The following is a 14,174-nucleotide window of genomic DNA, read 5'->3' on the forward strand; positions in this document are numbered from 1 at the left end:
ATACAAACTACCATCAGAGAATATTACAAACACCTCTACGCAAATAAACTAGAAAATCTAGAAGAAATGGATAAATTCCTCAACACATACACCCTCCCAAGACTAAACCAGGAAGAAGTTGAATCTCTGAATAGACCAATAACAGGAGCTGAAATTGTGGCAATAATCAATAGCTTACCAACCAAAAAAAGTCCAGGACCAGATGGGTTCACAGCCGAATTCTATCAGAGGTACAAGGAGGAGCTGGTACCATTCCTTCTGAAACTATTCCAATCAATAGAAAAAGAGGGAATCCTCCCTAACTCATTTTATGAGGCCAGCATCATCCTGATACCAAAGCCTGGCAGAGACACAACAAAAAAAGAGAATTTTAGACCAATATCCTTGATGAACATTGATGCAAAAATCCTCAATAAAATACTGGCAAACAGAATCCAGCAGCACATCAAAAAGCTTATCCACCATGATCAAGTGGGCTTCATCCCTGGGATGCAAGGCTGGTTCAATATACGCAAATCAATAAATGTAATCCAGCATATAAACAGAACCAAAGTCAAAAACCACATAATTATCTCAATAGATGCAGAAAAGGCCTTTGACAAAATTCAACAACCCTTCATGCTAAAAACTCTCAATAAATTAGGTATTGATGGGTCATATCTCAAAATAATAAGAGCTATTTATGACAAACCTACAGCCAATATCATATTGAATGGGCAAAAACTGGAAGCATTCCCTTTGAAAACTGGCACAAGACAGGGATGCCCTCTCTCACCACTTCTATTCAACATAGTGTTGGAAGTTCTGGCCAGGGCAATTAGGCAAGAGAAGGAAATCAAGGGTATTCAATTAGGAAAAGAGGAAGTCAAATTGTCCCTGTTTGCAGATGACATGATAGTATATCTAGAAAACCCCATTGTCTCAGCCCAAAATCTCCTTAAGCTGATAAGCAACTTCAGCAAAGTCTCAGGATACAAAATCAATGTACAAAAATCACAAGCATTCTTATACATCAATAACAGACAAACAGAGAGCCAAATCATGAGTGAACTCCCATTCACAATTGCTTCAAAGAGAATAAAATACCTAGGAATCCAACTTACAAGGGATGTGAAGGACCTCTTCAAGGAGAACTACAAACCACTGCTCAAGGAAATAAAAGAGGATACAAACAAATGGAAGAACATTCCATGCTCATGGGTAGGAAGAATCAATATCATGAAAATGGCCATACTGCCCAAGGTAATTTACAGATTCAATGCCATCCCCATCAAGTTACCAATGACTTTCTTCACAGAATTGGAAAAAACTACTTTAAAGTTCATATGGAACCAAAAAAGAGCCCGCATCGCCAAGTCAATCCTAAGCCAAAAGAACAAAGCTGGAGGCATCACGCTACCTGACTTCAAACTATACTACAAGGCTACAGTAACCAAAACAGCATGGTACTGGTACCAAAACAGAGATATAGATCAATGGAACAGAACAGAGCCGTCAGAAATAATGCCACATATCTACAACTATCTGATCTTTGACAAACCAGACAAAAACAAGAAATGGGGAAAGGATTCCCTATTTAATAAATGGTGCTGGAAAAACTGGCTAGCCATATGTAGAAAGCTGAAACTGGATCCCTTCCTTACACCTTATACAAAAATCAGTTCAAGATGGATTAAAGACTTAAATGTTAGACCTAAAACCATAAAAACCCTAGAAGAAAACCTAGGCAATACCATTCAGGACATAGGCATGGGCAAGGACTTCATGTCTAAAACACCAAAAGCAATGGCAACAAAAGCCAAAATGGACAAATGGGATCTAATTAAACTAAAGAGCTTCTGCACAGCAAAGGAAACTACCATCAGAGTGAACAGGCAACCTACAAAATGGGAGAAAATTTTTGCAACCTACTCATCTGACAAAGGGCTAATATCCAGAATCTACAATGAACTCCAACAAATTTACAAGAAAAAAACAAACAACCCCATCAAAAAGTGGGCGAAGGACATGAACAGACACTTCTCAAAAGAAGACATTTATGCAGCCAAAAAACACATGAAAAAATGCTCACCATCACTGGCCATCAGAGAAATGCAAATCAAAACCACAATGAGATATCATCTCACACCAGTTATAATGGCAATCATTCAAAAGTCAGGAAACAACAGGTGCTGGAGAGGATGTGGAGAAATAGGAACACTTTTACACTGTTGGTGGGACTGTAAACTAGTTCAACCCTTGTGGAAGTCAGTGTGGCGATTCCTCAGGGATCTAGAACTAGAAATTCCATTTGACCCAGCCATCCCATTACTGGGTATGTACCCAAAGGACTATAAATCATGCTGCTATAAAGACACATGCACACATATGTTTATTGCGGCATTATTCACAATAGCAAAGACTTGGAACCAACCCAAATGTCCAACAATAATAGACTGGATTAAGAAAATGTGGCACATATACACCATGGAATACTATGCAGCCATAAAAAATGATGAGTTCATGTCCTTTGTAGGGACATGGATGAAATTGGAAATCATCATTCTCAGTAAACTATCGCAAGAACAAAAAACCAAACACCGCATATTCTCACTCATAGGTGGGAATTGAACAATGAGAACACATGGACACAGGAAGGGGAACATCACACTTCGGGGACTGTTGTGGGGTGGGGGGAGGGGGGAGGGATAGCATTGGGAGATATACCTAATGCTAGATGACGAGTTGGTGGGTGCAGCGCACCAGCATGGCACATGTATACATATGTAACTTACCTGCACGTTGCGCACATGTACCATAGAGCCTAAAGTATAATAATAATAATAATAATAACAATAATAATAAAAAGAAAAAAATGTAAAAAAAAAAATAGTTTAGTCATAACTAAAGCTGCATGCATAGTGAATAAAACAAATGTTTAATGGTCCAAGTGTTGGTTTATCAGGGGGAAAGCTATGTGGTAACTTACTTGATTAACTCATTGATGATTATTTTTTAACTCTTTTACTTATTTATAAGTAAGCAGCTCCTCGGAGTTAATACATGCTATCATCCGGGTTAATATGTATTAAATATCTACACCTTGTTAGTTCATGAGGTTACAGAAAGGGAGGGCACCGGTCTGGAACCTACATGTGTCAAGTGAGGTGACTGTATCATATGGGAAGGGGGTATAAACTTGAAGCAGTAATCCACGGAGTGGCATAGAAAAGCAGCCAGGGATGTAATCAGAAAGGAAGAGATGCCTGAGCATTCATCCAGAAAGTGGCAAGCAGAATGGCAGGGATTTGTCCACTGCAAAAAAACAGCATGTTCCTTCTTTAGCTTTGAGGTCTTGTGAGTCTGAAAATGAGGATTCGCCCCCTGCACCCATCATTCCAGCTGAGTCAAATTACTGTGTACCTCCTCATGCCAGGCTATGCTGCTTCAGCACTTGGCACGCGCTGCTGTCTCTGTTTCAAATGCCCTTTCCCACCTAACTCATTCCTCCCACCCTTCCAGACTTACACAAGTCTGAGCTTTTCTGACCAGTCTTTCCTGAACAGTCCTCCATCCCATCATCACCTTAACTACTGAGAGTGAAGGCTTCTTCCTACCCAGGCTACCGGGGTACATGCACCCTCTTTGGTTGGTTTACTTATCTGTCACTAAACTGAGATCTCTTTAAAGCAGGAACAAGATCTCTTTTTACCTAACTCATAACACAGGGTAAATAGACAACAAATGTGCTGACTAAAATGCTAATATAAAAAAAATCCCTTAGTGAAATGTGCAATGTTACATGTGAATATTGCTAAGGCAACATAATAGTAAATATAAATTTAAAGAATATCTTTTAAAAAGGTAGCATTCCCTAAGAGTATTATTTCAAAGTTTAAATTTTTCTGTAGGTAACCCTTTATGTATCCATTTGGTAATATGTGTATGTGTGTGTGTGTATATACATTCACGTGTCCCTGAAGGATGGGATATGTTATAGTAAATGCATCACTAGGCAATTTTGTTGTTGTCTGAACATCATAGAGGTCATAAAACCTTTATGTAATAGCCTTCTACACACCTGCACTATTATGGTATAACCTGTTGCTTTCTGGCTACAAAACTGTACAGCATGTTACTAAACTGAATACTGTAGGCAACTGTAATACAAAGGTAAGTATTTGTGTAATTAAACATATGTAAACATAGAAAAAATAAAGGAAAAATACAGTGTTATTATCCTATGGGACCATCTTCATATGTATATGCAGTTCGTTGTTGACCAAAATGTTGTTTTGCAGCATGTGCCTCTACACGCACAAGTGTTTTGGTAAAAATATAAACTAAATTTAACTTGTAAACTGTTTCAGGAGATTATAAGAACAGGGTAAAATTTTTAAGACTAGCATGATTCTCTATTGGAGCTTACATTCAAATCCTTTTCAGTGAGGTTTGGCATCGCTGAGGACATTGTCCTGAAAGTCTTATGAAGTGCTTTGAGAAATAGTGTTTTCCACCCTGCCAGTAAGAAAAGACAAATTGAAATAACCTCAGATTAACCTTTCAGCAAACTTTTACAGTGTTCAGATAAATAACATTAAGTACAGATTCAGCTGAACAATATAAACCTTTCTCCTAGCTTTAATATGTGTCCTAAGACATAGCGGTGACTAAAGGTAGCTGGCTTTACAGCAGAATAATTCTCCATTCATAATGCCAAAGGTAAAGCTTTGATTAAAAGTGATCATTCCCCCTAAAAAGAAACTTTCCATGGGTGTCAATGTACATTAAAGGTTTCATACCTGAATAACTGGAACATAAACCTAAACTAGTACTCTTATTCAAAATGCCATGATAACAATGAATAGAGTATTCTAGACATGAAGTACTTGCTGGTTGTGTATCAAACCAGCATTTACTAAGCCACAGGCTTCAGGTTAAGGAGAAGCCTTGTGTAAGCTCTAAACATAGTCCTGACTGGGTTCAAATGCTAGCTCTACCAGCTGTATAATCCGAATCAATTAAAATACCGAATTTTTATAAAATGAGGGAAAATAACACCTACCTCATAAAACAAATAAAAAGTATAAATAAAGCACCAGTAAATGCTGGGAACCAATAGTGGCAGATATTGTTGCAATAATCACAGTCAGTTTTCTTCAGCAGGTTATACATTAATTAAAGCATAATTAACAAAACTGATATATGCTTCTCTACTCAGCTTGGAAATCCTGATAGCAACTAAAACTCAACACATCAAAAGCAGAATTAATGGTTTCTTCCCCAGAAACATTCTTAGTTAAGATTTATTTTTATTTTTGTTGTTGCAATTTTTAATTATTTTTTTCATTTCCTGATGGTACCACCAGTTCTTTTACCACAACTCTCAAATAGAAATGAAACACAATCATAACAGAATGCTGTCCTAATCTTTGACGAATGGTGAAACAGAAATCCAAAAACAGTATATAAAAATCCCAAAGGATTATTATGGTGGGAAAAGTTAGAGAAAACAAAACTATAAACATATAATAAATTTAAAATAAACAGAAACTTAAACATGCCTTACTAGAGGACTTCCATAAAAGACCATTCAGGCAAAGGATTTTGGTTGGATTTATAATTTCTCTACAGCTGATGACATCAATTGAACTGCATAAGCATGTTGAACCACAGTATCACTTGCTGCAGTTTAAGTACTCAATAGTTATCACTAAAGCTGTTATACTTCTTACGTCAAATGTCCAAGGCAAGATTCTAGGCTCCAACACCGGGGTACTTGCTGGTATTTTAGAGGACTTGACCTTCCTACTAAGTGCACTGGAGTGAAACTATGTAGATAGCTGGCAGATGTCTGACAAGGTCCTCACTACCCACCCCTACCACACAGATTTATTACATACCACCAGAGAAGTCTTAACCAGGACCTTATAAAATCCCTTCCCAGTGATCTACGCCTTACATTTGGCATTGCAATATCCTCTATTTGGAAACAGACTAACTGTATTTGTCATAATTCTTTTTAAATTTTCTGTGAGTCACCAAGAGAATTTTAATGAAAAAAGGTAGGTTAAGGTATGAAGACAGCCTAGTTTCGTTAATGTAAGGAGCTATTCTTTTTATTACATTAAGCAGTAGCAATACATATTTTAACTTCATTCAGGTGATCTATGGCAAGACAGACTATACAGACACAACAAGTAAAAAACGCTCTAAGTAGATTTTTTTTTTTTTTTTTTTTAGACAGGGTCTTGCTCTGTCACCTAGGCTAGAATGCAGTGGGCAATCACACACTGCAACCTCTAACTCCTGGGCTCAAGCAACCTCACCTCAGCTTCTTGAGCAGTTGGGACTACAGGTGCATGATTTTTAAAGTTTTTTATTTTATTTTATTTTGTTTCGCAGAGACGAGGTCTTACTCTGTTGACCAGGATGGTCATGAACTCCTGGCCTCGAGTGATCCTCCTACCTCGGCCTCCCAAAGTGCTGGGATTACAGGCAAGAACCACCACACCCAGCCTAGATGTATTTTTGAAATCATTCACTACCATCAAAAAAAAAAAATTCTTGCTTAAGCAAGGACAATTACTGCTCAGATTGGTCTGTTAGCATGCTTCATTGCCCAGCAATGACGCACACTAAGAAATTAAAGAGGCAATCAAAATAATTACAATTTAGAAATTCAAAACTTTATCTTAGAAAATGTGAATTTTATAGACATATTATATATAAACACACATTATATGTTAAAGTCATCCACAAAAAGCATGCCAAAGGTTACATAATTTTTTCTCTTTATCAGTTTTCTTCTCTCACACGACCAGAATTTGAAGCCTCTCCTCAGACTGTGTGTTTCCCATAGTTCACAACCATGTATCATTCACCTTTCATCCCTGACATCTTCCAAGGTGACTGATAAGTATCAGGTGCCTCAAAATAATGGTTATACTAATTGATCAGCTATTCACATTCATTATTCCATGGCTAAAAATATATCCATGCCTAAATTTATTACTTCATCACTGTAAGTATATTAGCAACAATTTAAGTGTATTAACTATCCCCCTTTAGAATTTTGATTAACTATATTTTATCTGAGTAATCTTGACTTTTTATTGGACAGTTCAAAACCTTTTGAGAAACAAATAGCCTAATTATAGTCTAAATACATAATGTAGGATTTTATCATCTAGATTATCCTTCTAACTTCCTAACTGGGCAATTTTATTATCCAGTTCTCCCCCAGATTCATGCTATAGCCTAGTATTTAAGTCTCTCTCCATAAACATGTCATACACCATTTCAGCATTATATCATAGTATTGCTCATTATGAATAAATCATTACAGCAATGTTGGTACCATCACTACTATAATGCATACAATAGGAGTTTATAATACAATTTAAAAAATTCAGCAATAAAGCAATTATTCTGAGCTAAATAGATAGCAATATTTCAAACTCAAAAATTATGTATTCAAAACTAATTAATCCTCTAGTTCAGAGGCAGATAGCACAACAGGAAATATGTTAAATAGAAGATAAAATTGATAGCATGAGGCTGCAGAATAATTGGGATTCCACTGCATAGGAAATTGAAAGAACTCTATGGTTAAAGAGTCAGAAGACAGAATTTCTCTAAAAAGGTAAAATAAAATGAACAAAAACCAAACAAAAGGCTCATCACTCATTTTAGTCCATTTGATTCAGATTTAGGTTCTATCAATTTTTTGTAGATTTGGATCCATTCCTACATTCTTTGAAGAATCCCTAGTTATTATGACCCTCAGGATTTTCACAGCCCCTGGAAATGCATTTTACTAATTCTGCATGCAAACGAGTATATAATTACATCCAACTATGAAATGTTCATTTTATATTTGTTACTCTCAGGTTTGTAAGACAGTAGAAGTTATTTGAGTTCAGATAACATATCACACTTCTCCTGTTCCTCTCACAGAAGCTACTACTATACGCATCCTAAAGGGGAGGGCCCACAGGATGACTATGTAAGTGACTGTTCAGACATCCTTTTGATAGTAAATGGGTGCTATACTATTAATAAGGGACAATGACAGACCAAACCAGCAAGGACTGTTCACTTAGTTCTCAAGGTCTTCTATTTCTAAATAAAATCATAATGTTAACAAACAAATTCTATATGATATACAAAAATTTAAGTAATTTTATACAAAAGTTGGGATAGCAAATCAATGGAAAAAGATTGGGTGTTGGCCGGGAGCGGTGGGTCATGCCTGTAATCCCAGCACTTTGGGAGGCTGAGGTGGGCAAATCCCTAGGTCAGGAGTTCAAGACCAGCCTAGCCAACATGGTAAACTCCGTCTCTACTGAAAATACAAAAATTAGTCGGGTGTTGTGGTGGGTGCCTGTAATCCCAGCTACTCAGGAGGCTGAGGCAGGAGAATTGCTTGAACTTGGGAGGCGGAGGCTGCAGTGAGCTGAGATTGTGCCACTGCACTCCAGCCTGGGTGACAGAGCAAGACTCTGTCTTGGAAAAAAAAAAGTGGGTGTCATCAGAGTTGCTGAAAGTAATAAATTCTACCTTTATTCCTCAAAGAGATGAAAAAATCTATGTATATGTGAGTATACCTGTATATAACATACACATAAAATACATAAGTGGTTTTAACAAAAATATGAGACACGGGTCACACAGGAAAGAGAGAGAGTAAGTGAACAGTGAAGAATGAAATACCAAAACAGGAAAGTTACAGTGAGTGTAGCTGAGTGTTGATTTACTGGAAAAGCAAACATGATTAACATATTTAACATTAATGGTGCTAAAAAATACTTAAGCCACTTTCATTTGACTGAATCAAAAGAAGGTAATTTAGTTAAATCTCTACAAAAATTAAGTAAGACTGGAAATGATTATATCATTTTAATTACAGACTACAAAGAAAATGAATAATAAAAATGATATCAGGATTAAAGAATTCTGGTTAATTAAATATTAATTAAAGTCATCAACACATCAAACATAATGTACCTCTTTACCAAATACATAATTCAGAAACATACAGAGTATAATTTAATCCTCATTAGGATAATTCAAAATAAATTAATAATTATAATGCCTAAAGGTAGATATAAAAATCACTATTGTTTTGAGGAAGTTTTTGAGGATTAACAACTCTCCACCAATGTTTATGAGTATCTGGCCTATGACTGGAAGAGTGCTAGATGCTTTCATAAGTCCATTCTCATTTATTCTCCGAAACAACCCTGACAGGTGTGTGGTATCTTGACTTTACAGCTGAAAAACCTAGGAATCTAGGAGTTTTACATGCTCCTGGTCATGACACAGCTTTAAAGGTTAGACTGAAAAGAGAAATGCCACCTGACAAGGATTCCTCCAGCCTTGTATCATAGCCATGACTTTCAACATACCCAGAACACCTTTAATCTCAATTTAAACTGGGCAAATTTTAATTAAAGAGTTGATGCAATATTTAAGATGGACAATCAAAATTTCAGTTACATATTTAGAAAAGCTATACATAACTTTATGTATTATGTGCATCAAGAGGTGAAAAGACAGAGGAAACTGTGCAGATATCACTGTGTTATTTGAACAGCAAGTTACTATGGCAACTGAAGGGGATAGAAGGTAGGAAGTTATTCAGCCATTCAGGCACAGGAACCCATGAAAATATAGGCGGCCATTAAAAGACACTTCATGAGAAAACCATGGAAGCTAAATATCACTAAGTACCACATGTGGAAACAGACCCTTTTTGTTTTAGAAGCAAGTATTCTCTCCTTTTAGAAACAAGAAATTGATCCAAAAAGAGAGTAACAATGTGTCTACTGACCATCTGTTAAAATGATGGCATCACTTTTGGCAGAAATGATCTCACTCACTTTATGAGAAGAATAATTTAATATGCACATTAAAGAAGCCCAGTCAATACCTCTTTGCAGTAATAAAGAAATCTTAAAATGTACATACTTCTATGTAAAATAGGAAGTAGGAGAGAAAACTTGTTTGGGGGTGAAGAGGCAGTGAGGTTAATTCTTCAGGTTTTATTGAGGTAAACAGAAAGACATTTGACTAAAAAATAAATAAGTCTCACTTTTTTAGTAATTTTAAAGTTGTGTTTTCTTTAATAATTCACCAAAAGAATCTGCTTGAATTAACTATATAAATAAATAAATACACACACACACACACACACACACACACAGGCAGACAGAGAGAGAGAGAATATGAGAGAGAGAGTGTGTGTGTGTGTGTGTGTGTGTGTCAAAAGCATTATTTCGAACTCAACACACTTTAGGTTAATCATTTTTAAATTTTCATTCTGCCCTCCCTCTCTCTACACATACACTTTCTGGCCCTGAAATCATGTGATTCTTTGCTCATATTAAACTGACTGAGTGAGCCCACCTTTTCTATCAGGAGAGAGGCTGATGCAAAATTATATATATATTTTTCTACATTAAAAATGAATTGAAATAGGAGAAAATGAGTCAACTAAATGTTAAACCTACATAGACTTTGAGAAAGTTTGTAATCAATATCTACATTAATAGATATTAGCATTTTTATGTCTACATGTTACTGATAATTGAAATTATTTCGACTTTTTTTTATTATTATTATTATACTTTAGGTTTTATGGTACATGTGCGCAATGTGCAGGTAAGTTACATAAGTATACATGTGCCATGCTATTTCGACTTTTAGATATTCCTATGAGCAACTCAATCAACAAACGGAAGATACTGTCTAATGAATAAAACACATAAAAAATTACATTCTGAAGAGAGCCCCTTTAACTCTTCATTATAATTAAGAACTTAAGTAACTAATGATGGTAGTGGCTTTACAACAAAACAAAATCATGAGCTTCACACCATAAAGCTGTCCGTCTGCACGAGATGGATGATATGAAGCTCTGTGTAATCTTAAAAACCATGTATTTTGCATGTAAGAAGATGAATTGGAGCAGTAGAGGCAGTATTCTATAGACTGAATGTTGTGTCCTCCCAACACATATATCTTGAGACCTAATCCCCAATGTGACGGCATTTGGAGGTGAGGCCTTTGGGAACAATTAGGCCATGAAGGTGGAGGCTTCATGAAGGCAATTAATGTCTTAATAAAAGAAACCCAGAGAGCTCACTTGCCTCTTCTGCTATGTGAGGACACAGGGAGAAGATGGTCATCTATGAACTGAGAAGTGGGCCCTCACCGGACACCGAATCTGCCAGCACCTCGATCTTGGACTTCCCAGCCTCCAGAACCACGAAAAATAGAAATCTGTTGTGTATAAGCCACCCTTTCTATGGTAGTTTGTTATAGCACCTTGAACAGACTAAGGAAAAAAACAAGTTAAATACACTTGGAAGTGATAACTAATAACTACTGAAGTGATAGGTATTGACAAATGCCTATAAGTGAGAATAAAATAAATAAAAAATTTGGTATGGACAAGCCTTCCAGATCTGTCCGCCCAGCCCTCTCACTTTCACTTCTTCACAAGTACAATTTGCAACTGCAACTTGTGTTTGCTCTGTCACTTTTGTTCCAGAGGAAGAGGCATTTGTCCCCTTACTCAACTTAAATTTCCTCTTATTATGCTCAGCTCAGGATAATAGAAGCTTCCGTTCCTTTTTTTTTTTTTCTTTTGCTCTTTTTTTTTAGACAGGGTCTAGCTCTGTCACCCAGCCTGGAGTGCACTGGCACAAACACAGGTCACTGTAGCCTTAACTTCTCTTGGGCCGAAGGAATCCTCCTGCCTCCCCCAGAGTAGCTAGGACTACAGGTGTGTGCTACTACACCTGGCTAATTTTTCTATTTTTTGTAGAGATGGGGTTTCACATGTTTTCCAGGCTGGTCCTGATCACCTGAGCTCAAGTGATCCACCTGCCTTGGTCATCCAATGTGCTGGGATTACAGGTATGAGCCACTGAGCTCAGCCCCATTCTTCTTAATACCAAAAATGTACCAAGGTTCTTAAGGAACTTTTCTTTTTCCAGGTTTTCCATCTCTTTGGCATTTACACATGTTCAGGTTACACATATAATTAAAACAAAACAAAACCAGTAAAATATAGTATAATTGGCCCTCCGTATCCATGGGTTCCACATTTGTGGATTCAACCAACCACAGATTGAAAATATTCAGAAAAATTAAAAATTCCATAAAGTTCCAAAATACAAAACTTGTATTTGTCTTGTACCCAGTACTATACTGAATCCTCAAAATGATGTGTAGGAGTTGTATCAGGTATGACAAGTAATCATGTAAAGTGTACAGGATAATATGTGTAGGTTATATTAAAATATTAGACCATTTTATAGCAGGGACTTGAGCATCCTTGGACTTCAGTATCCATGGGAGTCACAGATCCTAAAGGATGACGATACTGCCTTACTGTCCTGCTGTTCTTGTTTCAAGCTTCTTAAACACAGAGTTGCTTCTCATTGTGAGTATGTCTTCATGGACCATTCACTTACTAACTCCAATGACTTCTATTCTTAACTTTTATTTGATAAATTAAAACTAGCCTGGGCGTGGTGGCTCACACCTGTAATCCCAGCACTTTGGAAGGCCAAGGCAGATGGGTCACTTGAGGTCAGGAGTTTGAGACCAGCCTGGCCAACATGGTGAAACCTTGTCTCTACTAAAAACACAAAAGTTAGCTGAGGGTGGTGGCGCACACCTGTAATCCCAGCTACTAGGGAGGCTGAGGCAGGAGGACTGCTTGAGCCCAGCAGGTGGAGGTTACAATGAGCTGAGATTGTGCCATTGCACTCCAGCCTGGGTGACAGAGTGAGACTCCATCTCAAAAAGATTAATTAATTAATTAAAATTATTTTTCTTATGGCATCTACTGACATCCTAATTGCAAAATCCAAAAGATAATTTTCAGTCCTTATTTTAGTAGACCTTTCTGCAGAACCAGACATAGCTGAGCACTCTCTCCCTCCGAAACCTTCTACTCTTCTGGTAATCTGACTTATCATAATTCATTTATAAACTAAGAACATGACCTGCATCTCTAAATAAATATTATTCATCTATATTAAAGTAATAAACAGAAAACTTGAATCAAAGATATATGAAACTTAAAGTCTCATCCTTCTCATCTACCCAATCATCTCTACTTTCAACTAATCCCAATCTCCAATCTTGATCATCTAAATATCTAATTTTATAAATTCTTACTAGAATTCACCATCTCCAGTTTTGATTCTTTTTCCCAAAATTCCTGAATGTCATACCTAAAATCCAGGCTCAAAATCCTTAGTTGGTTCCCTGTCCTCTAAAGAGCAATGCCATGCATTTAATGAACTTTTTAAAAGGTCCACCACATGCCAGTTACCTTGATACATGTTGTGTAAACAAGAATCTCCTAATCTGGGAATCACAATCATTTAAATGAAGGAATGGGCAGCAAAACTAGGACAGGTAGAGTAATACACACAATGGGTGGAGTCAGAGAAGTAACAGGTAAGCCTGTGAGATTAAATGCTGCTGTATTCAGTCTTAAATGATGAACAAGAATGAACTAGTTAAAGAAGAGGATAGGAAGTGGGTGGGGTGGCTCACACCTGTAATCCCAGCACTTCGGGAGGCTGAGGTGGGTGGATTGCTTGAGCCCAGGAGTTCAAAACCAGCACGGGCAACATGGCAAAACATCGTCTCTACAAAAAACATTTTAAAAATTAGCTGGGCATGGTAGCACATGCCAGATACTCAGAAGGCTGAGGTGGGAGGATGGCTTGAGCCTGGGAGGTTGAGGCTGCAGTGAGCGGAGATCCTGCCACTGCACTCCAGCCTGAGCGACAGAGACAGACCCTGTCTCAAACAGGAATGAAAGGAAGGAAGAAAGCAAGGAAGAAGGAAGGAGGGAGGAAAGGAGGGAAGGAGGGAGGAAGGGAGGGAGGGAGAGAGGAAGTGAGGGAGGGAGGGAGAGAGGAAGTGATGGAGGGAGGGAGGAAGTGAGGGAGGGAGGAAGAAAAAAAGAGAAGAAAGCAGGGAAGTGAGTGTACAAAAGAGAGAATGCAAAAGATGAAACTGAAAAGTGAAGAGTAAGCTTTCCATACCCAGCAAAAGAGCTTGTATTTTCTCTGCTAGATTGATGGTTCTCAAATTGTATCATGCACATAAATCCTTTGGTGTGTTTCTTAAAAATACTGATCTGAGACCCACCCATAGAGATT

The 14,174-nt window shown here is 37.3% G+C and overlaps 1 protein-coding gene across 2 annotated transcripts in view; it reads right to left on the bottom strand.

The window, feature by feature from the left end:
- The window catches only part of PDGFC (platelet derived growth factor C), a 215,818-nt gene that overhangs the window by 131,089 nt on the left and 70,555 nt on the right, over positions 1-14,174 (bottom strand). Inside the window, exon 2 of one of the 2 annotated variants that reach the window (XM_063664231.1) lies at positions 4,409-4,497. The exons of the other annotated variant lie outside the window; for it this stretch is intronic. Within the exon in view, the coding sequence (XP_063520301.1) occupies positions 4,409-4,497 (89 nt within the window). The remainder of the gene's footprint in view (positions 1-4,408; positions 4,498-14,174) is intronic. 2 annotated transcript variants of the gene reach the window in all.

Source organism: Pongo pygmaeus, chromosome 3 (assembly GCF_028885625.2).
Source record: "Pongo pygmaeus isolate AG05252 chromosome 3, NHGRI_mPonPyg2-v2.0_pri, whole genome shotgun sequence".
In the NCBI taxonomy this organism is placed as follows: Eukaryota; Metazoa; Chordata; class Mammalia; order Primates; family Hominidae; genus Pongo; species Pongo pygmaeus.